Source organism: Eriocheir sinensis, chromosome 13 (assembly GCF_024679095.1).
Source record: "Eriocheir sinensis breed Jianghai 21 chromosome 13, ASM2467909v1, whole genome shotgun sequence".
Taxonomy (NCBI): domain Eukaryota; kingdom Metazoa; phylum Arthropoda; class Malacostraca; order Decapoda; family Varunidae; genus Eriocheir; species Eriocheir sinensis.
Window position 1 is genome coordinate 20,093,063 of NC_066521.1, and position 24,877 is coordinate 20,117,939.

The 24,877-nt window shown below is 42.4% G+C and overlaps 1 protein-coding gene across 2 annotated transcripts in view; it reads right to left on the reverse strand.

Moving 5' to 3' along the window:
• Positions 1 to 24,877, reverse strand: part of LOC126998154 (uncharacterized) — a 199,356-nt gene that overhangs the window by 10,286 nt on the left and 164,193 nt on the right. For both annotated transcript variants that reach the window (XM_050859589.1, XM_050859588.1), the window contains 4 exons: positions 16,358 to 16,490; positions 7,882 to 8,032; positions 3,469 to 3,538; positions 569 to 745 (listed from right to left, as the gene is read on the reverse strand). In XM_050859589.1, the coding sequence (XP_050715546.1) occupies positions 569 to 745; positions 3,469 to 3,538; positions 7,882 to 8,032; positions 16,358 to 16,490 (531 nt within the window). The remainder of the gene's footprint in view (positions 1 to 568; positions 746 to 3,468; positions 3,539 to 7,881; positions 8,033 to 16,357; positions 16,491 to 24,877) is intronic.

The following is a 24,877-nucleotide window of genomic DNA, read 5'->3' on the forward strand; positions in this document are numbered from 1 at the left end:
GAAGTGAAATGAAGGGATGAAGGAGTGACGGGCGGAGAGATAGGAGTGAAGGCTGAGGAAGGTCGAAGCTGCGGGACCCGAGACGAGAGATAAGGGAGAGAAATAGTCTGAGAAAAGTCAAAAGAGAGAGAGAGAGAGAGAGAGAGAGAGAGAGAGAGAGAGAGAGAGAGAGAGAGAGAGATGAGAGAGAAAAATGGTCAGAGAAAGGTGAAGAAAGAGGGAAAGGAAAACAAATAGAGATGATATGAAGGTGGCAAGAAAGTAGGAGAAATAGAAGTTAGGCGATGAGTTGAGAAGTTTGAGGCACGAGTCATTCCATTACCATCATCACCATCACCACCATCATCACCATCACTCGTTAGAATAAGCTAAGGTAGAGACAGAAAGGATAAGAGATTGACACAGGAGGTAAAAGGTGTTCAGTAAGGATCATATCACCACCACCGCCACCATCAATACTACAAGGACTCAGCGCTCATTAAAAAAAGTCGTTAGGGAGATTGAAAGAATAAGAAAATGATAGATAGGAGGTGGATCATATCACAAGAGTTACATCATCACTACTCACCACTTGTCGGAGGATGTCGTCGGGCACGTTGCGGGGGTGGCGGCAGAGGGCGTGGGCGGAGGAGTGGGAGAAGATGACTGGAGCGCGGGACACGGCCAGGGCGTCGCGCATCGTCTGCTGCGACACGTGGGAGAGGTCCACCAGCATCCCCAGGCGGTTCATCTCCAGCACCACCTTCTGCAGGGGGAAAGAGGGGGGGAATGTGAGAGGGGGAGGGAGGAAGAGACAGAGAAAATATATGGAGAGAGGCAGGAAGAGCGAATGAAATAGAGGGAGAAAGAGGAAGTATGGGTAGAGAGGAACGGAGAACGAGTGAGAGGGGGAATGGGAGGGAGGGGGAGGCAGAGGGAGGTGGGGGAGGAAAGATGGACACAAGAAGTAATTGATCTGGAAAATGATAAAGGGAGGAAGAGAGGAAGAAGATTTAGCTACGTTGCGTTTGTTGCGTTATACAAAAATAATACATAACGGAAAGGATGAAGAAGAAACAGAGAGACAGGGGGAAGGAGAAGGAGAGGGAAGAGGAGAGAATATAAAGAGACAGAAGACTAATAGATAAGAGGAGGGAAAGGGAAGCACAAAAGAAAGGAGAGAAAAGGAAGAGGTTAAGGGTGAGAAATTTTCGTAAGCCCGGAGGTGAGTGTGTTAAGATGAAGAAAAAGCAAAAGAGGCGTAAGGAGAGACGGGGAGGGATGGAGAGAGGTGGAGGAACGTGAAAAATATACTAAATCCTTGGAAACTGCTGGAGGGAGGGAAAGAAGAGGAGGAGGAGGAGGAGGAGGAGGAGAATGAAGAATGGAGAGAAGAATGAGGTGAAGGAGGAGGATGGCAGGTAGAACGATGTCGAAATTATAATGGAGAAGGTAGATGAAGAGGAGGAGAAGGAGGAGGAGGAGGAGGAGTAGGAGAATGAAGAATAAAAAATGGAGAGAAGAATGAGGTAAAGGAGGAGGATGACAGGTAGAACGATGTCGAAATTATAATGGAGAAGGTAAATGAAGAAGAGGGGGAGAAGGAGGAGGAGGAGGAAAAAGAAGAAAAGGAAGAAAAGAAGAAAGAATAGAGTAGTAGCGTGGAGGAAGGAAAGAAAGGTCGGTGAGGGACAACAACAAAAACAACAACAAAACAAACTAACTCAAAACAGAAGCTTTATTTCAGAAGTTAACGTTTCTGTCTTTCTTCTTCTTTCATCGGACAATACAAAAGTGAAGTGCGGAGAGGAAGTAAAAGCTTTTCTTAAGAGTGTTTATTAGTTCTTCTCGTGTGTTCTTTTGTTATTGTTCGCCTGGCTGTTGTTTTTGTTGTTGTTGTTGTTGTTGTTGTTGGTGGTGGTGGTGATGGTAAAGCGATATTATACCATCAACCGATTCTCTTGGCAGATGTAGAAGTGTATTTTCGTTCTATCTTAAATTCTTGTTCTGTGTGACTCATGTGGTTGTGAAGGTGGTTGTGGGTGGTGGTTGTGGTGATGGTAAAGAGGAGGTAAAAACGGAAACGATTATAGTGTAGCTGTTATATGAATACATTACTTCTTTTGTTCATATATCAAGATGGGGATGAGAGGGAGGAAAGGCACATAGGAGGCATAAAAGGGATAAGAAGGCGAAACACGAATGAAAAGGAGGACACAAAAGAGCTTGGAAACGGACATATATAGGATAAGCTAGAAAAGAGACACAAAAGGAGGGTAAAAGATATATTAAGGAAAGGAGAATGGTGTAGAAGAAAGATTAGGGTAGATAGGAGATATAAGGGAAATATTGGCGGTATATGAGGGACAGGAGGAGAGGTATGAAAGAAGAGGAGGAAACAAAGGAGCCAAGGTAGGGATAAACACAGCCTTTTCTCCCCCTAAGACACACGCACACAAAGAAGTTATGTCGGGATGTGCATAAAAGTCGCCTCCTTCCCCCTTCAACTTCCTTCCGGCATGTAAAAACTATACGGCTTAAAGGGATGAGAGAGAGAGAGAGAGAGAGAGAGAGAGAGAGAGAGAGAGAGAGAGAGAGAGAGAGAGAGAGAGAGAGAGCACACACCTTTAATATTTTGGGTCAGTCATTTCACTTGAGGCCTAAAGGGAGGAAGGGGAGCCACGCAGGTACCAGTGAAATGCCTATTGAGGGAGGATGGGGAGAGTCGAAGTGGGGGAGGAGGAGGAGGAGGAGGAGGAGGAGGAGGAGGAGGAGGAGGAGGAGGAGGAGGAGGAAGAAGAAGAAGAAAAGAAAGATAAAAAAAGGAAGAGAACGAAGGAGAGTAGAAATGGAAAAAGTTGAAGGAGGAGGAGGAGGAGGAGAAGGAGGAGGCGAGAGGAACAGGAAACTAAGTAACTGAAGAAGAGGACAAAGAAAGAGAGATAAAGAGTAACTAAAAACTATGCAAGATAAGGAAGGCAAAATACAAAAGATGGCAAAGCTAAACAAAAAAAAAACTCTACTCTCTCCATTCCCTAAACTCTTACCCTGCACTTTATTTCCCCTATAAGGTAATTCTCACATCCTCCCTCTCGGTTTACTCCACTCACTTACCCTAATGTTCCTTTTCCCACCAGGCCATTTTATCCTCCTTTTTTTTCTCTTTTCCCAAACCCTTTCGATTCTTTTAGTCATCCCCGTGAGACAGTTTTATCTCTACCTTATCTGTCTACCTTCCCGTTTAATCTCACCTTAGCGTTCTCTTCCCCGGTCTCCTTATCACCCTTTTTCCTCTCCCTGTTTCTCCCTCTGTACTTACCTCCCTGTTTCACCTACTGTTTCATTCCCTTGTATACCTATTTCTATGTTTCCTCTCCCTGCTTATTTACCTTCCTGTTTCATCTTCCTGTTTCCTCCCACTGTTTACTTATTTCCCTGTTTGTTCCCCCTGTTATCTTACTGCACTGTTTAATCTCGCTGTCTACTTACCGCCCCGAAGTCGTTTAGGCCGAAGTTCTCCTCCTGTTTGCCCGGAGAATCAGCTAACGACGAGTCTGCCCTGTTGAAAAAAATGGAAGAGCGATGGTTAGATTGGTTTAGGTTAGGTTAGGTTAGTAGTTGGTGGCACGAATTTTTAGATATCTGCGGTTGGGTATTTGCGAGTTTCTTTCTCTTTTGAATTTACTTTTATCTGTTTCTTGATGTTTGGTGCCTTTAAATCTCTCCTTTTGAATATTATGTCTGTCTTTCTGTCTCTATCTGTCTATTAGTCTGTCTGTACCTGTTTTGTTATCTAATCATCCATTTAAATGTATTTATGAGAGAGAGAGAGAGAGAGAGAGAGAGAGAGAGAGAGAGAGAGAGAGAGAGAGAGAGAGAGAGATGCCTATGTAAGCTGTTTCAGAGGTGAGGGGAATTAAGGGGGGAAGAGAGAGAGGGAGGAAAGGGAGAGAGGGAGGAGGGGAAGAGCGGGACGTGTTTCCTGATTACAAATTGGCCACCTGAGGGACACTAACAAAATGAGAGAGAGAGAGAGAGAGAGAGAGAGAGAGAGAGAGAGAGAGAGAGAGAGAGAGAGAGAGAGAGAGAGAGAGAGAGAGAGAGGGACAAGGGGGGCTTTAGACAGACAGAAAAAGAACTATAGATAAAAAAGAGAGCAATAATTAATAGACAGATTGATGGATACACAGAAAAACAGATAAATTGCTAGAAAGATTGAGATAAAAAGAGAAAGAAATAGAAACAGACCGAAAAAGAGAGCAAGAGAGCAAATTTTGATAGACGGACGCCCAGAAAACAGATAAATTGCTGAAAATAAAATATATAGATAAAGAGAGAGAGAAAAAAAGAGAAACAGAAACAGAAACACAAGAGAGAAAGAACCGAGACAGAGACAGAGATGGATGTGCGTGGGAGCCTTTCCAGGTAAAAACAATTAAACACAGATAAACAGGCGGACGGACAGGCAGGGAGCGGACTAGAAAAGAGAAAAAGGAGGAGGACCAGCAGGAGGCGTGACTGGGCAAGCTTCGGAGCCCAAGCCGCGCACGTCCATGAAGCTCCATTAAGATTAAGCTTTTTTTCGTTCTTGACTTCACTGGCTTATTTTTTTTGTTTTTGTTTTATTCGGTCACTGCATCGTGTGTGTGTGTGTGTGTGTGTGTGTGTGTGTGTGTGTGTGTGTGTGTGTGTGTGTGTGTGTGTGTGTGTGTGTGTGTGTGTGTGAGAGAGAGAGAGAGAGAGAGAGAGAGAGAGAGAGAGAGAGAGAGAGAGAGAGAGAGTGTGTAATTGGTTTTTGCCAACTTTATATATTGTGCTTTAATAACTTCTTGAAACAACAGTGATGATGAAAACAAAACAACACAAACAACAATAAAAACAAGAACAGCAACAACAACAACACCAGTAAATAGTAAAAAGAAATAATAATAATAATAATAATAATAATAATAATAATAATAATAATAATAATAATAATAATAACAACAATAGTAATAATACCCCGCTAGCATCATTGTCATCATTAACTGAAAGCAATTTCCGGCAAATGATGGACAACTACCTCGATAATAACAACAACAGTAATAATGATAATAATAATAATAATAATAATAATAATAATAATAATAATAATAATAATAAACACAAAACACATTATTATTATTATTTTTTTGAAAAGAGAGAGAGAGAGAGAGAGAGAGAGAGAGAGAGAGAGAGAGAGAGAGAGAGAGAGAGAGAGAGAGAGAGACACACACACAGAGGGAGCGGCTCGTTGTTTGGGAGGGCGAGAGTGGCGCTGGCAAATGTGATATTCTAAATTTCATCCCATTAAGTATATTGCAACACTGGCCTTTTGCATCACGCCAGGGAGGAAGGGAGAGAAATAAGGAGAGAGGGAGGAAAGATGGATTGAAATGGTTAGGGAACTGTGTAAAGGAGGACGAGGAGGTGTGTGGGAGGTAAAGGAGAAGGTGGAGGGAAAGAGGAGATAGATGATATATATTGCTAGAGGAGAAAGTCATCGAGGGAGATGGAGAGGAAGGTGAGAAGGAGAGAGAAAGGGAAAGGAAGTTATGTGTTGGAGAGGGAAAGAAGTAAAACAGACAGTGAGAAAGTGGAAATAGGAGTGGAAGGAGAAGGAAGATAAGTGGAAAGCAGTAATAAAGAAGAGGTGAAAAGGTACTGAGGAATAAGAGGCATGAGGTAAGAGACTACTGAAGAATGAAGAAGGAAAAGGTACGAACATAGGAAGGAAGAATGAGTGAAAGAACTGGATAAGGGAATAAAAGATAAACAAGAGAAAGAGATAGAAAAGAAAATACACGAAAAAGGTAAAAAAAAACTTGTAAATATATAAAGAAAGTTAAGGTAGAAAGAAAACGGTAGAAAGAGAAGGCAGGACACGGAGGAAAACGTAAAGAAAATAAATAAATAAAGGGAACAGGAAGAGGAGGCAGGAAACGAAGGAAAAACATCAAGTAAATGAAGAAAAGAACCAGAAGGGGGAAGAGGCAGGAAACAGAGTAAAAACCCACGAAAATAAATAAACAAAGGAAACAGGAGGAAGAGGAGGAAGGTAACGAAGGAAAAATGTGGAGAAAGTGAGTAAAGAATGAGAACAGGAGGAGGAGGAGGAGGTAGAAAACGAAGGGGCAAGACAGCGTGACGAACTGCAACATTGCTTTCTGTCCGTCATGCTCTATGATTTCAAGTCTTCGAAGTTCATACACACAACTTGGCATCCCTCTCCTTCCCTCTCCTGCCATCCTTCCATTCTGCTCCTCCCATCCTGAAAGCCCGAAGCCTGCCCACAAAGCCTGAGTTCCCTCCAGCCTCCACGTTCTCCTCACTCTGTCATTCACTCACCCACTCACTATCTATCTATCTATCTCTTTACCTATCTACTTTTCTATCTACCCATCTCTATCTATTCATCTATCTTTGTCTTGTCCCGCATTTCTTCTTTGACACTATTTATATTCAATTATTATTTTTTTTCGTGTTAAAACTCTTCAATCCTTCTTTTTCATCTTTTCTTTAGTATTGTATTCCATTTCTGAACATTTCTTTCTCTTTCTTTCAGTTTCTCTCTCTCTCTTACTTCACTGTTCCCTATTTTTTTCCTCTCTATAAGTCCAGCATCTTATTTTGTTTGCTAGAGATTTTTGTTGGATTTGGTCTCTTCGCTGATACTCTTGTTTTCTCTTGTTTTCGTTATTTTCATAAGTATATATATTATTTTTTCTCCCCGCTGTTAATGCATTCCATCCGCTCTATTTACCTTGCAAGATTCATCCTTTTATGTTTCTTTTCAGCACGTTACTCTCTTCTTCTGTTCCTCTTACCTAGATATTATGCGGTAACCTCCTCCTCCTTCTCGTCCTCCCCTTCCTTATCCTCCTCCTCCTTATCCTCCTCTCCCTCCTCTTCCTCTCCAGTTTCAAGCCTCAGAGCACATTCTATTTTTTTCTCCTTTCTTCCAGACTACGATAAAAAAAGTTGCATTGCCGCTGCCGCCTGTCTGAGCTTCGCCTGAGCTTAACAAGGGCTAAGGCTGCATTGTTAAGGGGGGGCGTTTTTGAAGAGGCCGAGGAGGGCGTGACGAGAGAGAGAGAGAGAGAGAGAGAGAGAGAGAGAGAGAGAGAGAGAGAGAGAGAGAGAGAGATGCGGTGTTTCATATTGCTGTGTACATCTCAAAGTAAAAAAAAATGATATATCAAGCACGTTGCAAAATACAAAATCTAACTGGAAAGCGTATTTATATTGTGTAGGAGCAAATATTTCACCTCTGTGCCTTTGTGTGTGTCTGTGTGTGTGTGTGTGTGTGTGTGTGTGTGTGTGTGTGTGTGTGTGTGTGTGCGTGTGTGGGTGCGGTGAGAAAGTTCATGCACGTTTAATATTAAAGCGAAACCTTGTTATGGTCAGGTGGGAATTTTCTTGCGCTCTTGTTAGAAATCGTGTTTTCACCTCTGAGCTGCTCTTTGTGTGTGTGTGTGCGTGTGTGTGTGTGTGTGTGTGTGTGTGTGTGTGTGTGTGTGTGTGTGTGTGTGTGTGTGTGTGTCTAGGGGATGGGTGACTTACCAGGGCGTCTTGCAAGTGTAGGCTGGGGTGTGAGGGATTGAAGGCGATGGTGAAGGTTATGTGAAGTTGAAGGGGGGAAGAAGGGATGAGTGTGAGTTAGGGAGGTGGTGAGGCTTAGGGGAGATGAAGGGGTGGGGTTGAAAGGGGTCACCGTGACTCACCATGGCGTGCTGCAGGTGTAGGCGAGACTGTGTATGAGTGAGGGTGAGCGTGAATGTAATGTGAAGTTAAAGGGGGGATGAATGGATGAGTGTGAGTGAGGAAGGTGGTGAGGTTAAGGGAGATGAAGGGGTGGGGTTGAAGGGGGTCGTCGTGACTCACCATGGCGTGTTGCAGGTGTGGGTGAGGGTGAGGTAGCGGACGCCCAGGTCGTAGTACATCCGCAGCACAGACAGACTCGCGCCCACCAAGTGTCCGCCCTCCACGCCGAGCAGCGAGGCGATGCGGCCAGAGTTGTACACCTCCAGCAGGCCTGAGGGGGAGGGGGGATGGGGGGGTTAGCCGGACTGTGTGTGTAGGTGTGTGTATGTGGGGGAGGACGTGTGTGCGGGTTGGTTGAATAGGTGTGCGTGTTAGTTGGTGCTTATGTACGTAATAGGCTTGGGAACATATAGGAGTGCTGTTCTCGATGTAGTGTTTGTGTTGGTAGGCTTCAAAACACGCACACTGAAATTAGGTTTACATAGGGGGTTGTATATCATAGTAAAGTATTCATGTTTGCTAGGGCGTTTTATGTACTACTACTACTACTACTACTACTACTACTACTACTACCACACACACACACACACACACACACACACACACATAAGTACGTGACCCGCACAAGTTGAGCAATACTGTTTCTTTTTATGTAAATTCTTAATGAAGCCGTTTTCATTTTTCAAGCCGATGTTTTCTTCCCGCGAGACAGAAACACGGCGAGCAGGTAATAAATTCCTTGGTTATGTGTATTGTTAGTCATCTTTTTATTATTATCTTCATTATTATTTCTTATTGATATTTATTATCGTATTTAATCATTATTCTCTACTACCACTTCTACTGCTGATACTATTTATATTACTCTTACTAATTATACTACTACTACTACTACTACTACTACTACTACTACTACTACTACTACAACAGTGATAATTCTTAAAGTAACTGCAAATACAACTTTTAACTTAGCATTATATTATTCATAACAACATTTTGAATAGAAGCAGCAACACAACACTACCAAACAAGACATAAGAAAAACAACAACTTCAGCAACTTTCAATCTCGAACTCCGAAAGTAAATGAGAAAGAAGAAAACAAACAAAAAAAAACAAATGCAAACTTGAGTCACGAAAAAAATGTGAAAAGTCGATTTTTTGCATTTTTTTTTTCACCTCCGCTCATGGCCGAAGTTTGGAATCTTTCCCCGCGCGCATAAAGAGCTTTCGGGGAGACGCGAGAGTTATCAGTAAAGAAGTTTTGAATTCTCTTAACTTCCTCTGCCGCGCCGGACGGAGACTAACACCCGCGGGACGCCTCCTCCATCTTCCTCCAACGTCTGTCTATCTGTGACTTGATGTTTCTCCTCCTCCTCCATCTCCTCCTCTTTCTGTTTTTATCAACCTCCTCTATTTTCACATCTTTCTTCTTTTCCATTTCAGTCGTGTCATTTTTCTTTGTCCTCCTCGTCCTCCTCCTCCTCTTTCCGTTTTTATCAACCTCCTCAATTTTCACCTCTTCTTCTCCATTTCAGTCGTGTCATTTTTCTTTCTCCTCCTCGTCCTCCTCCTCCTTTTTTTTTCTTTTTATGCCTCCACTTCGTCCGCTTCAGTTGATCCTCTCTTTTTTTTCTAGTTTCCCCTCTCTTGTTTTTTTCTACCTTCTCTATTTCCACCCTCTCATTCTTCACTTCAGTCGTTTCTCTCCTCTTCTGTCTCCTCCATCTCCTCCACCACCTCCTCCTCTAGCTTCGTTTTTCTCCTCCTCCTCCTCCTCATTTTCTTCTCATCCTTCAAGGTCTTGTGACTCTCCCTTTTATGTTTTTTTTATTTCGTTATTTCTTGCTTCACTTCCTTTTATTCCACTTTCATCACTTTTGTTGTTCATCCGCTTCTTCGTCCTTTTTCTGGCTTCAAGGTCTTCCATTTTTTCTTTCCTCTTCATTCTATCATTTTATCTTTCCTCCCTTCCTTCGTGTCTCCTCCTCCTCCTCCTCCTCTTCTTCATCTTCCTCCTCCTCCATGTCAGGTAATTCCACAGCTCATCTCCTTTGCTCTTAGGTCCTCGTCCGTAGAATCTTGAAACTTTTAAAAACTCCACATTTCTTTTTTTTTCTCTTTCCTTCCTACAGACACTTTTCTCACTACCGTTTCCTCTTTCCTTCATACAGACACTTTTTCGTCTACTTCGTTACGCCACCCGAACTACTTGAGGCAAAAATACGTACCCACACACATATCCAAGGCGAATTCTAATGACTGAATACCCCGAAACCGTCGAGTATCCGTTCCCATTTCGCATTTAATGAAGTTCCCCCGTCATTAAGCATGTTTTGGTGCCGGGCGAAGAAAACGGAAGGTCGCGGTGAGGACAGGGAAAGAATACACGTGTCTTTCTATTTCTTTTTCTGTTACCTCCTTTTTTTTACCTCATTCGTTCCTCATTAAACTAGTCGTCCGTTGTAAGCCTCTCCCGAATCGAGGTGGAGAGAGAGGTCGTGGTGGTAGTTGTGGTAATGGAAGTGATAGTGGTTAGGATTGTGGTGGTAGGAGAGAGAGGTGTGGTGGTGGTGGTGGTGGTGTTTGTGGTGGTGGTGGTGATGAAAACAGATGATTTGAGTTGACTTAGTGTGGTTGGAGTCAGTGAATGAAGGTATGAAGGTGAGTTAGTGTGAAGAGGTGTTATGATGGTATATAGATGAGGTAGATGTATTCTGAAAAAAAAAATGGCAGTGCTGTTGTGAAAGAAGACGAGACAGACGAGATGATTGTAGTGTCAGTATCGACATTAGGGTCTAAAAGGTGAAATAATTAAGGTGAGGGTGTAGATGTCTTGATAGGAGAGAAATTGGACGTTTAAAAGTAGGTTGCATCATTGTATTCATGGTATTAGTAGGCCAGTGGATGTATAAAGGTTTAATGGTACAGAACGAGGAAGTGGAATGATGGTAAAAAAGGTTGTATGTTGCCTTTTAACTCTACCTATTCAGCCTCTATTTTACATTTTTTATTTAATTCACTTGCATCGCTGTGGAAGGCCATGGACTGAGGTGTTTTTTCTTCCTCTTTTCCCCTCCCGCTTTTGTAACAAGCTCGGCGAAAAAACCAAATAGAAATGAAACCAGAAATGAAAAATGCATCGGAGAGAAACCCACAAAACTAAATTAGCGTATACACACACACACACACACACACACACACACACACACACACACACACACACACACACGCACACGCATCAACACAAACACACGACCTCCTCACCCCAACACACACACAAACAGCCTCCCCCCCCACACACACCCACACAGGACCCCCCTCCTCACACACACACACAGAGGAAAAAAAGATAATTAGAAAGAGCTGGTCGAAAGTGAAAACGGGATGGTGTTATTAGGAAAGAAAACGGTCGCGAAAGCAAGCCGCTGCCGCTGTGTGTTGTAACGAGACAATTGAATGTTGCCGGGGAAACTAAACTATTGCAACGTGACAATGAGCGCCATATTCTCAAACGTTTCGGGCAGCGTTACCATATTATCGTACTCAAAACATCGCATTCATCAGTTCCAGGGCCCAAAACTTTCGTAGCCACACAGATAACGCGATTCTAGTTAAAGTTATCGTTAAAAGCGTTACTTGTTGGCGTCTGTTTCCTATAGCTGTGAGTCAAAAATCGAAAAATACGATGTGCTGAGTGGCTGAGTACGATAATTTGGTAACGCTGGTTTCGGGGCTCAAACGCAAACATTTGATTATGCTTTCGTCGAGGTTGTTGTTAGTATTGCCATGGGTAGTTATGTGACCCTAGTGATAGTTTGACAAAATTTTGGTAGAGGTAGTGTTAGTATTCCCATGAGTAGTTATATGAACCTATTGATAGTTCTACAAGGCTTTCGTAGAGGTTGTTGTTAGTATTGCCATGGGTAGTTATGTGACCCTAGTGATAGTTTGACAAGATTTTGGTAGAGGTAGTGTTAGTATTCCCATGGGTAGTTATATGAGCCTATTGATAGTTCTACAAGGCTTTCGTAGAGGTTGTTGTGTTAGTATTGCATGGGTAGTTATGTGACCCTAGTGATAGTTTGACTAGATTTTGGTAGAGGTTGTATTAGTATTCCCATGGGTAGTTATATGAGCCTATTGATAGTTCTACAAGGCTTTCGTAGAGGTTGTTGTGTTAGTATTGCATGGGTAGTTATGTGACCCTAGTGATAGTTTGACTAGATTTTGGTAGAGGTAGTGTTAGTATTTCCATGGATAGTTTTATGAGCCTTGTGATAGTTCTACAAGGCTTTCGTAGAGGTTGTGTTAGTATGTCCATGGGCTGTTTTTTGACCTTTGTGATACTTTGACAAGGCTTCTGTACCATGAACGTGAGAAAACACTAATGAGACCCCGGCCAGTTTCCTTTGTGGCCTTGGAAAATAATTGTTGTGAGCGCCGAAAGCGTCTGGGAACACGTGCCTGAGGGTTTCTTCAGACTTAATATAGTAATTGAGAGGAGCGAAATAATGAAAGGCCTCAGGTAGCGTAATGAGTGTTAGATAATGTAATAGGTGTTGCGTGTGTGTGTATTTTGAGTCTCAGTTTAATTTTCTTACCTGAGAGTGAGTGTTTTGCTTTCAACTTCACAGAGAAATTGAAAAGCGGAGAGAAATATATAATGAAAATGTCTGACAATAATTTTTTTTTTAAGTTTTCAGGATGATTTTATTTCCATAACTGTTCTTACTTTAGGGTGTTCTTGTTATAGTCTAAGTTGTTTATAATGACTGGAAACGAAACTAAAGAAAAAGAAACAAAACACACGAGAGAATATAATTGCATGTTTTCCGATATCTAAAAAAATCCGATTCATTATTCTTAATTACTTCTACGTGATAATTAAGTTTTCAGCTGAATATAACATGATGATGAAAGACGAAAAAAAAAATACGGGAAAAACATAAATTATATACTCTTCGCCCAATGTAGCGTTTCTAAACACGAACTACATCATTTTTTCCATTCTTAAACGAGTGCGCTCCAAGCCATAAATAAAAAAAACAGGCGAACTTACTAAAGCGAGAGAAATATGGACTGAAAAATGAAATACGAATGAGGAGGAAGAACGAGTAAATGCGGCATCCGGTGATTAGAAAATGTTTTATGGCGGGGAAACTTTTGCGGAGGAGCAGGAACATGAAAAATGGAAAGGAGGGACAGAATATGCAAGTTTAGGAGAGTATACAAAAGTGGAGAGGAACGAGCGAGTGATTCAGGAAGAGAAACTGCGATAGGTAGGTGGAGGAAGGAGATGAATGGGGAAAGAGAGAAATGGCAGAGATTAGGATGATGAAGGAGAGGGAAGAAAGGAGGAAAAAGAGGGAATGAGAAAGAGGGGAAGGATAGGAGGGAGAAACAGCTGGCTGGAAGGGACTTGAGAGGGAAGAGAGGAAAGGAAAGGCATATAAGAGAAGGACTGGGAAAGGGAGGAGGACAAAGATAACAAAAAGGATGAGAGAAATGGATTACAAAAAGGAAGGAAAAAGAGAAAGACCAGAGATATTAAAGACGTGAAGAAGAAGAAAAGAGGAAAGAAGAAAAGAAAATAAAGACTATGAAATGAGACAATAAATGAAAATAGGAAGGTAAATAGAAGAAGAATAAAGAGGGAGAGAGAGGGAGAGTGGAAATAAAGGATGAAAAGAAAAACGTAGAAGAAAAATGATGTAAGAAAAAAAGTGCAAATTAAACGAGAGAGAGAGAGAGAGAGAGAGAGAGAGAGAGAGAGAGAGAGAGAGAGAGAGAGAGAGAGAGCCAGAGAGCGAGAGAGAGAGAGAGAGAGCATCAAAGACAGCCAGCATCCCAACCAAAGGGCAGCTATCTGCGTGTTTATTTTCGAGCATGAATTATTTTTTTTATTTTGCTTATAACTCGACGACTCCCTGCCATGCGTGAGAGAGAGAGAGAGAGAGAGAGAGAGAGAGAGAGAGAGAGAGAGAGAGAGAGAGAGAGAGAGAGATAGCATATTCCTTTTCAGTTTAATCTATTTCAATTCACTATTCATCTGCTTCTCAGTAATCAGTGGTTTGTTTCCTCCTCCTCCTCCTCCTCCTCCTCTTCCTCCTCCTCCATAGTTTCACATTACCTCGCCAGTCTGATATTAAAGGTTTTTCCAAGGCAATCGTGGCATCTAATCGAGAGGAAAAGAGCCAAAAGCGGTTTTAGATTTTCCCGTTATGTGTTTGGGATGAAAACTGTTTATTTGCCATTTTTTGTGTTGGAGGTAATCGGTCTAATATATGAGTTCGTGGGAAAATTAGACATGCGAGCCTGATGCAAAAAGAGAGGTGAGGAGAGGTGAGGTTAGGTGAGGTGAGGTTAGGTGAGGAGAGGTTAGGTTAGTTTAGGTGAGGTGAGGGGAGGGGAGGGGAGTTGAGGTTAGGATAGGTTAGGTTAGGTGAGGTGAAGTGAGGTGAGGTTAGGATAGGTTAGGATAAGTTAGGTGAGGTGAGGGGAGGGGAGGTGAGGCTAGGATAGGTTAGGTTAGGTGAGGTATGGGGAGGGGAGGGCTTCAAAACCTATACCTTCGAGGATCAAAGACGTCTTACTGGTATTTGGTCTTCTTGTGCTCGTGGGACTTCGTTTGTGGGCTCTTAAGTCGCTAAATAGACTATAGAAAGATGAGATGAGAATCAGTTTTTGTACACAGGTCAAATGAACATCCCCTTTTTCTTTTCCTACTAAGTGAAACATCTTTCCTCTCTCTGGTAATTAAAACACCGCCCTTCCTATGTGTGGCGAGCAAAACAGAGGGATGAAACACAGACGAAACGAGAGATGAAACGAATCCCCTCAAGCCAACCTTCTAATTAACCTGTCCCTCCCTCTCTTCTTCTTCTTCTTCATTCCGTGACTCAATTTGAATCGTGTCAGGATAGAGATGAAACGTAATTGTGAATATGTCTGCTCCAATTATCCTCCTTGTCCGTGTGTGTGAGCGTGTGTGTGTGTGTGTGTGTGTGCGTGTGCGTGTGATGTATCGCCTTGTCATGTGTTGCTGTGTGTTATTGATAATGAAATATTTGCTTCTGAAGTCGTGAAGTTGTGTGGGAAGTTAAGGAAGGTCGTGTTGCAAGGTCATGTGTGTTTTCTCCATTACGTGTGTGTTGAGAAGGGAAGTTTTGCATAATGGGAACGGTCTGGACTCCTTAACTTCAGTAGGTGTTACATATAGACTGTCTTCCGTTTGAGTTAGAAAAAAAAAACATATATATTTGCATACGTTATTTTCCTGTGCAATGTAAAATAAAACTGGGGACACGTTGACAGCAGAATGACTTTTATTTTCTTACTTCTCTATCTATCTATTTATTTCTGTATTCATTATTTATTTATTTATCTTTAGTTATTCATTCATGCATTTATTTATATGTGTGTGAAAACAGGATATACCCAGCAATAAAGCAGAGCAGTGTGGGAGTCTGCATGAAGCTGGATATTAATGGAGGGACTTAGTGACATGTGAGCGGGGGCTGGAGGGAACGAGGAATACTTATTGAAACGAGTGTGTGGGAGGCGGCGAGGTAGGGAGGAGAGCAAGCAGGGAGGCAGGGAGCAGGCACGGGACGGAGAGTAGGTGAATGCCTGGTGGGAAGGGAGAGGAAGTGAGTAGGCGAGAGAGAGAGAGAGAGAGAGAGAGAGAGAGAGAGAGAGAGAGAGAGAGAGAGAGAGAGAGAGAGAGAAGGGAAGGGAAGGGAAAGAGAAGGGAAAGGAAAGGAAAGAAGAGGACAGGGAAGGGATGGAGAAGGAAGGGAAGGGAAAGAAACGAAAGGAAAGGAAAGGAAAGGAAAGGAAAGTTAAGAAAGGGAAGGAAAGGGAGTGGAAAGAAAGAGAAATGAAAATAAAGTGGAGAGAGAGATATACATGGAAGTGTTCGAATCAAGTGACGTAAGAAGGAATAAGTGGAAATGGAATTGTTTAAAAGAATGAGAAGCATCGAGACTGAGTGAGAGCGTGGGAGAGTGAGAGAGTGAGGGATTTACACACACATTGGCGTAGGAGTTGGGATAATGGGATGGAGTAAGAGGGAATGCCGGGGAATGAAAGTTTAAAAGAGAGTGCGAGGAATTGAATGCGTGTGACAAGGAATGAAAGAGGGAGAAAAAGGAAGTTCAGTGAGAAGAAAAAAAAGGAAAGGAAGGGGAGAGAGAGAAGGCGTTAGAGTGGAGAAGGAAAAAGGAAATGAAAGTTAGTGAAAGGAAGGGAAAGTGCCGGAGGGAGAGGGAAGAAGGAGAAGTAAGCTAGTGAAAGGGAGAACATGTCAGAAAGTAAGAGAGGGGAAGAAAGGGGGTGTTTGTAAAAAGGAGAAAAGGTGTCAGAGTGAGGGAGGAAGGAAAGATGAACCAGTGTAAGGGAGAGAAAGTGCCAGAGTGAGACGGGGGAAGAAAAGGGAGTTAGTGAAGCGGAGAGATATCATGAGTCTTAATTTTATAAGGGAATGAGAAGGAATAAATGAAAGTGGCATGCTGATACTGTGTGAGAGGGAGGGAGAGAGAGGGAAGGGGAGTATGAGTGTGAGTGCAAGATATATCACAGTGCCGCCCACTTACTGGCCTGTGAGTGGGCGTAGCCGAGGTGTTGCGGGTAGCGCGCGATGAGCCTCTTCAGCACGTCGATCTGCTCCAGCGTGACCTGCGCCGCGTTGAGGTACTGCGCCCCGCATGGAACGTACGCCGCCCAGAACTGTACGTGCACACACACACACACACACACACACACACACACACACACACACACACACACACACACGAGGGGAGAAAAGAAACATGAGCAAAGTTAGTATATTATCATCATTATTATTATTATTATTACTACTATTGTTATTTTCATTATCATTACTACTGTTATCACTATTATTCCTTTTGTTGCGGTCTTTTAACGGCTCCACTCATACCAGTTCCACTAAAGCACCCCTCCCCCCCGAGCCCTTGACCAGCCCTGCACAAAGAGGAAATATATTAGAGCGGAGTCGTATTATTACAGTTACGGCCTATTAAGGGGGGACGCAAGTACTTCCCGGCAATCTCAGGACAACCAAAGAGCTTCTGAGGGTGTAGTTTGCCTCCCCCATCCCCCAACAACAACAAGAGAAAAATATCCAGCACGAAAAGAATGAAAAAAAACTACTATACTTACATTACAAATACAACCAATGTCTCCTCTGTGTGTGTGTGTGTAGTAGTAGTAGTCCTGTACTGGTGCCCATCCCCCTAACCTACACAAATATTGGGATAAAAAGTAAATCTAAACCTATTTCTCTCTCTCTCTCTCTCTCTCTCTCTCTCTCTCTCTCTCTCTCTCTCTCTCATTACTTCCCAGTGCGTCAAAGTTTAAGGTTTGCGTCATAGAGTCTGAAAAGAAATAGGAGGAGGAGGAGAACGAGGAGAGCTGAAGAAGAAAAAGGAGGAGGAGGAGGAGGAGGAAGAAGATGGGGAGCAGGAAAAAAGACGTAGGAAGATTAGGAGGAACAGGAAGTGAACCAGAATGCGGAAGAGGAAGAGGAAGAAGATGAGAGAGATGAAGAAATGGAAGGAAGAGAAGAATGAGGAGGAAGAGAAAGATAAATGAAAGGAGGGGAAATTCATGAGGTCTCGAGATGTTTGCATAGACGGCGACTGAATACCATTAGAAGCCTTTAACCTTGACTGACGCTTTAAGTTGTTGTTACTGTGTTGCTGTTGTTATTGTTGTTAGTATTGTTTTGCTGTTAGTTTCTTTCCCTCCCATCACCGTGACCAACTAACATCTTTAAACACAAACCTTCGAACTATGCCTGCTAATTTTCTTCATATCATTCAACTTCTACTTCTTTTACGTTGTTTCAGTTGTTTACTTCTTTAGGTCCCTGTTTATTTTTTTTCTAGTTATCGCGTCTACAGATTTTTTACCCTTTCCTTCACTTCTTATAATCGATGTTTTTCAGTTCTTTCCTTAATTTTTGTGTCCCTTTTTTCCCTCCCAGTTACAGTGTCCAAACGTTTTCACCATCCCTTCACCATCACTTGCTTCATTATTGAGTTCCCGTTCCCCTTTTTCTCACAATTACCGTGTCCAAACGTTTGTCAGCCTCCCCCTCACTTCTCATAATAGACGTTTTTCATTTTTTTTTGTTGTGCTCATGTTTTATTGTTTTCCTCTTCCCTCACTTTTAGTAATTGATTTTTTAAGTTTTTTTTTCCTTGTTTATGATTGTTATTTGTGACTGTGTACCATTTTCCTAACAATTTCCGTGTCCAAACGTTTGTCATCCTTGTTTGTTGTTGTTGTTGTGCTCCTGTTTGTTGTTTTCTCTTCCCTCACTTCTAGTAATTGAAGTTTGAAGTTGATTCTGTCCTTGTCTATGTTTGTTATTTGTGACACTGTTTATCATTTTCCTCACAATTTCCGCGTCCAAACGTTTTTTTGTTGTGTTCCTGTTTGTTGTTTCCTCTTCCCTCACTTCTAATAATTGATGTTTTCAGTTGTTTTTGTCCTTGTTTATGTTTGTTATTTGTGACACTTTATCATTTTCCTCACAATTTCCGTGTCCAAACGTTTTTTTGTTGTGTTCCTGTTTGTTGTTTCCTCTTCCCTCACTTCTGATAATTGATGTTTTCAGTTGTTTTTGTCCTCGTCTGTTTATTATTTGTGACACTGTTTATCATTTTCCTCACAATTTCCGTGTCCAAACGTTTTTCACCCTCCCCTCACTTCTAATAATCGATGCCGCTCGTCCTCAGCCCATAACACTAAACCTGTTTGGACCAGAACTTTACGGCGACTCTCCCTTAGGCCTTAACTGGATTAGACATTGTAATCTCCTGATCCTCCTCCTCCTCCTCCTCCTCCTCCTCTACCTCCCTTTCATTTTCATCTTCCTCCTCTTCCTCTTCCTCTTCCTCCTCCCTCTGGCTACTGTGCGCTGCTGATCCTCTTCCTCCTTCGCCTCCTCCAATATTTAGTCTTGTTTTTTTTCTCCTCCTCCTGCACCTCTGTATCGTTTTCCTCCTCCCATACTCTTCTTCGCCCTCCTTCTGTTCTTCCTGTTTATCTTTCTCCTGTTCTTCATCTTTATCTTGCCTCTTGCACCGTCTCTTCGTCCTTCCTTTCCTCTACTCCTCCAGTCTCTACTCTTCTTCCTTATTTTGTATTTCCCCTCCTTCTCTTCCTCTTTCTTCTTCTCTTTACCTTTTCATCCTGCCTCTTCACTTTCATATACCTCTACATCCCCTACAGTTATTCCTTCTGTCCTTCCACTTTCCTTCCTTTTGACCTTCTACTCTCCTCCTTCCACTTCTCTTCCTCCTTCTCCTCCTCCTACTTCCACCTCGTCTACTCCAATCCCTGCCTAATCCGCTTACGAGCAGCCTCTACCCTCCGGCCCTCTGCTCGGCCAATCTGACAGCCTCGGTATCACTCGATAAATCCAACTTCCTTCTTGACCACATCTTCTAGGCCGCCTTCCCGCCCTAATGAACCCGCCTATGGAAGCCGAGGGCGAGAAGACGGTGTGAGAAGCGGAGATAACAGGTCATATGAAGGAGGGAAGAGAGGAGGAGGAAACTGAATGGAAAGAAGGGGTTAGTGTTTTGAAAAGAGTTGGGAAAGTTGAAAGAGTTAAGAGAAGGAGATAACACGACATATGAAGAAGGGAGGGGATGAGGAGGAAAGGGAATGGAATAAGGTGTTAGTTTTGAGATGAGACTTGAGGGAGATGAAAGTTGAAGGAGTTAAGAGAAGGAGGTGAGATGGTGGTGTGAGTGGCTGAGATAATACGACATATGAAAAAGTGAGGGGACGAGGAGGAAAGGGAATGGAATAAGGGGTTAGTCTTGATATGAGAGTTAAGGGAGTTGAAGAAATAAGAGAAAGAGGAAATGCGAAGGAGGTGAGATGAGGGAAGAGGTTGAGAAAACACATTAAAGATGGGGAAAGGAGGCAAAAAGGGAATGAAAGAAAGGGTTGAGTGTTGGAAAGAGAGTTAGGATGCGAGTTGAAGGAGGGAAGGGTCTTTACTTAGCACCAGGGAAAAGAGAATAGCAACAACATCAACAACAACAAAACAACAACAATTTGAAACGTCAGGCAAGACTTAAGGTTCCTAACGGCATTGAATCAGTGTCTACGCAAACATCCCATTCCCCATGAACTTCCTCCTCTTCCGCTTCCTCTTCCTCTTTCTCTCTTCCTTCCTCTTTCTTCTCTTACCTCATCTTTCTCGTTATTATCTTTCAATTTCTTTTCCGCTTTTTCTTCCTCTTCCTATTCCTCTGCTCCTCCTCCTCCTCCTTTAACTCATTTCTCTCCTCTTCCTCCTCATTTTCCTCCTCTCCTCCACCTCCTTTCCCTCTTCTTCTCCTTCTCCTCCTGCCCTATATATTTCTTATGAGAGACTGTGACATAAACCTCAAAGTTTGGACAGGCTGGGTGGAGAGAGAGAGAGAGAGAGAGAGAGAGAGAGAGAGAGAGAGAGAGAGAGAGTAATAGGTTTAGCCTTACTTTTTTATCCCAGTATTTGTGTAGGTTAGGGAGATGGGCACCACTCCAGCGCTATGTACACACACACACGCACACATACACACGCACACGACACACACACACACACACAGGATGCCGTGGTTGTGATGGTGATGATGATGATGGGTCTGGTGATGTCGGGAAGGGGAGGGGAGGAAGAGAGGGAGAGGAAAGGAAACGGAAGAGAAGAGAAGAGAGTAAATGTAATAGGAAAAAGGGAGGTAGAAAAAGGGAAAGGGAGGGCGGTTTTGGCAAAGAAATGGGAGGAAAAGTGAGTGAGAAAAATATCATCGGTTATATAGAAAGCGTCAAGGGGAGGAGAGGAAAGGAAACAGATAGGAAAGGAAGAGAAGAGGAGATAGTAAGTGTATTAGTGGAACAGAGGGTGGAAAAGGTAAAGAGAGGTATTTATTGGTAGGGGAAAATGAGAGAAAAAATATGAGTTAGGTGAAATGAAGAGCGTAGAAAGAAACAACAGGAAAAGGAGACTAGGGAGAAGGAAAAGGAAGATGAAGGAGGGAAGAGGAATAAATGTGATATGTGGGAAGAAAGACATAGAAAATAAACAATGAGAAAGAAATACTTGAAAAATGAAGAGTGGATTGATAGTATGAATTGAGGAAACAAACTAACCGGAAATGATTGAACAAAAACGGAGAAACCAAAAGGAGAAGGGAAGGGGATTGCGAAGTTGACACAGTTTGGCAAAAAGATGAATTTATAAGAGTGCTATTAAAACAAAAGGAAGAATTACGATGTGGTAAAGTATAGGTGAGGAAGGAATGACAGCAGCATCAATGAAGTAACTGACATCTAGGGGACACCGCGTTAATGGTTTAGCGTGAAAATATTGACAAGCAGAAAGAGGGGAGATGGCGTGAGAGACTGAGAAAACACGGAATATGAAGAAGGGAATGAAGAAAAACGGTAAGAGAATTAGAAGAGTTGAATGGGGTGAGAGAGAAGGAACGAGAAAGAGATACATGAAAAGATGTGACACAAGTTTGGCAAAAAATTGAACTTACAAGATTACTGTCAGGAAAATAAGAAGACTTACGTAATAGATGAGGAAAAAATGACAACAACATCAATGAGCTAACCGACATCAAGGGGACGACGAGTTAATGGTTTAGCGAGGAAATGTTGACACGATGGAAAAAAACGTACCCCCTCCCCTGCCTCCCTATCCCTTCCCCCTCCCTTCCCCCCTCCCCCCGTGAGTTGGCTTCAGTCCATGACAGGAAATAAGTCAATATCTCCACCAGCGTTTCGTGTTAAGGTTGATTCTTCCCTTCCTCTGTTTTCTCTCCCTCCCTCCTTTTTTTTCTCCCTCCCTCCTTTTCTCATTCTTTCCCTCCCTCACTTCCTGGTTCCTCCTCCTCACCATGTCTCTTCGCCCTCTTTTTTTGTCTTTCTCGTGTTGTTTTCTTTCTTTCTTGTTTTTGTCTATCTTTGTATCTTGTTTTTCTTTCCTTTCTCTCCCCCTTTTGTTTACCTATTGATTTTCCCTCACTTGTTTTCTCATATTTCTCTTCTATACTTCCTCTACCTTTCTCCTCCTTTGCTTCTCTCTCTTTTCCTCTCTTTGTTCCTGTCTCCCTCCATTGCTCTATTCTTCATTCCTCTCCTTTCTTTTCTGTTATTTTCCTCTCCATGTTTTTCTCTTTCCCTCCTCCGCTTCTCCCTGCATCACCCTTTTTTTCTTTGTTTTTCCTCCATTCCTCTTTTCTCCTCTGCGTTCTGTCGTATTTCCTTTCCTTTACCGTCTCCATCTCTCCCTCTTTCTCTTTTCTATCCCCTTTTGTTCTCTCTCTTTCGATACTCCAACACTTCCCTCCCTCTTTCCTGTAAACCCTTCCACCCTCTCTCCAGCTCAAAGTCATCATCACCACCACCACCACCACCACCACCATAACCACCACCTTGACCACCACCTCCACCAAAACAACACCGACAAACAAACGGTGTAAATTATGCCCCTCTCCCGCACGCCATCATCACCAAAATCACAGTCATATCACGCGCTCAGCTTCCGTAGTAATCACCACCACCTCCACCACCACCACCACCACCATGAGTATCACCAGCATCACCACCACCACCACCAGCATCACCATTACCGTATCTTCTCTCCCTGCCGTATTCTCTCTCTCTCTCTCTCTCTCTCTCTCTCTCTCTCTCTCTCTCTCTCTCTCTCTCTCTCTCTCTCTCTCTCTTTCAGATTCGCATCTCCTTCGCTTGCCTGCATTAATTTTCTCCTCACTCACTCTCTTCCTCCTCCTCCTCCTCCTCCTCCTCCTCCTCCTCCTCCTCCTCCTCCTCCTCCTCCTCTTCCTCCTCCTCCTCCACTCACTGCAGAATTTGCATGCTTTTTTTTTCTTTCCCCTTCCACAGTCTTTGTTTCATTGTTTTCAGTTTACTCTCTTTTCTCTTTCATTTATCTCCCTTTATTTATCTTTCTTCTATTTTTTCCTCTCCATTGCTTTTATTTCTTTTAGGTACGTTTTCATCTCTTCCCTTCATTCATTTGTCATTCATTCTTTTATATTTCTTTCCCTTCAGTTCCCAGTCGTTCCCTTGTATTTCCTCTCCTTTCCTCACTTTCCCCTCCGTTCCCTTCCCTTTCCTTCCCTACCTTTCCCTTCCCTTCCCTTCCCTTCCCTTCCCTTCCCTTTCCTTCCGTTCCCTACCTTTCCCTTCCCTTACCTTCACTTTCCTCCCTTGCCTTTCCCGACCCTTCCCATCCTATGCATTTATATTTCCTTCCCTTCATATCCATTTTCGTCATTGTATTCACATTTCTCCCCTTCCCTTCCCTTCCCTTCCCTTCCCTTCCCCTTCCTTTCTCTTCCCTTCCTGAGATTCTAATTCCGTATGAGATGCAGTCGATATCAAATTATTAGTGAGGGAACATTTTTCTCTCGCCTTCTCCTCCCTTGGGTTATTTTACTCCCCCAAACCGCACCCTTGCTCGCCCTCCGCATCGCATTGGGCTAAAAGAAGGTGCGTTTATGTTGACAGAAAATGGGTAGGTTTATATTGACGGAATTGGCGCTTTTAAAATACATTGAAAAAAAGGAGAGGTATATTTTTATTACTTTTTGATGTTTTTGTTTTGTTTTTTGTTTTATTGAAGTGCTTTGCTTTCTGTTTGGTTCTCTGTGTGATGTTTTTTTTTTTTCAATAACTCATATTTTGTTTTCTAGTTTCTCTTTATTTTTTTGTTATGTGTGAATTCTAACTTTTTTGAGTCCATCTGTATTCCTTTCTTGTATTCGCCTACTCTCATGTCTCTCAGTTTTGCTATTCTTCTTTTTCTCTTGTTTTCGTATTATTTGGAGCTCATATTTCGTTTTCCTTTATCTCGTTATATTATTATTTTTACATATTTTATCAGCCTCCTTCTTTCTCTTTATCCGCTTGCTGCTGTTTTGTGCGTTTCGCTGTTCTTCTCTATTTTTTTTCATGCTTTTTTTATTTTCTTATTCTTTTATCTTATTTTATTCCGACTCTTGATACCAGTTTTCTCTATTTTTTTTTCTTGCTGCGTTGAGAGATTTCCTATTTTTTTTTCTTTTATGTTCTTATTTTTTTAACCTTCTTTCTTTTCCATTTCTCACTCGACTGTAATTATTTTCTATTCTTCCCTAGTTTCCGTTTGTTCTATATTCCATCCTTTGACTCAAGGTTTCTTTCTTTCTTTTCTCCGCTTGCTATCTTGTGAGCTTTCATGTTCTTCCTCTTGTTTTTCATTCTTTTTCTTTTTCCTATTCTTTTTCTTTATCCTTTTCTCTTTTCACCATTTTCTCACTCGATTGCCTCTGTTTCAGCTTCCCCCGTCATTTCAGAAGCTTTTGTTTTTCATCCTCCTTTTGTTTCCCTCACAGTACTTGACATTTATGAATGCTTTGATAGTTCTCTTTTTTGTTTCGTTACTGTGGCTGATGTGTATATAGTTTTAAGGCATGAGAGAGATATAGACAGACATACAGACACATGCACAGACAGACAGATAGACGGAGGCAGACATATAGACAGACAGATAGACAGTCATACAGGCAAATCTACGGGGTAAATTCTTCGAGGTAGTGAAATATGGCATGCTCTCTCCGTAGAGTTATTTACTGACAAGTGTTTGCTTTAGAATAGAACATAGGAAGAATAAATAGATACCAGATGACATGTTGGTTTGTAGTGAGGGTATATGAGAAGGGGGAGAGAGAGAGAGAGAGAGAGAGAGAGAGAGAGAGAGAGAGAGAGAGAGTTTGCATTTCCGGGTTCAGAACTAGGTCACAACAGCCTGCCAAATTAACCCGTTTCTCTGTTGTTAACTTAAATAATGCGTGTCTAAGAGGAGAGGGGAAGAGGCGAACCCGGAAGGGGAAGGAGCAGAGAGGAAGGGGAAGGAAGATGTTGCTATTTTAGGGAGAAAATGAAGAAAGAAAAAGAAATGGAAAAGAGCAAGGAGAAGAAGAATCGTTTATTGAAGGGAAACAGGAAGGAAGAAAAAAGAGATTATGAAAGAGCAAGGAAGAATGAAGAGAAAGATATAGGTATTAAAGGGAGATAAGGAA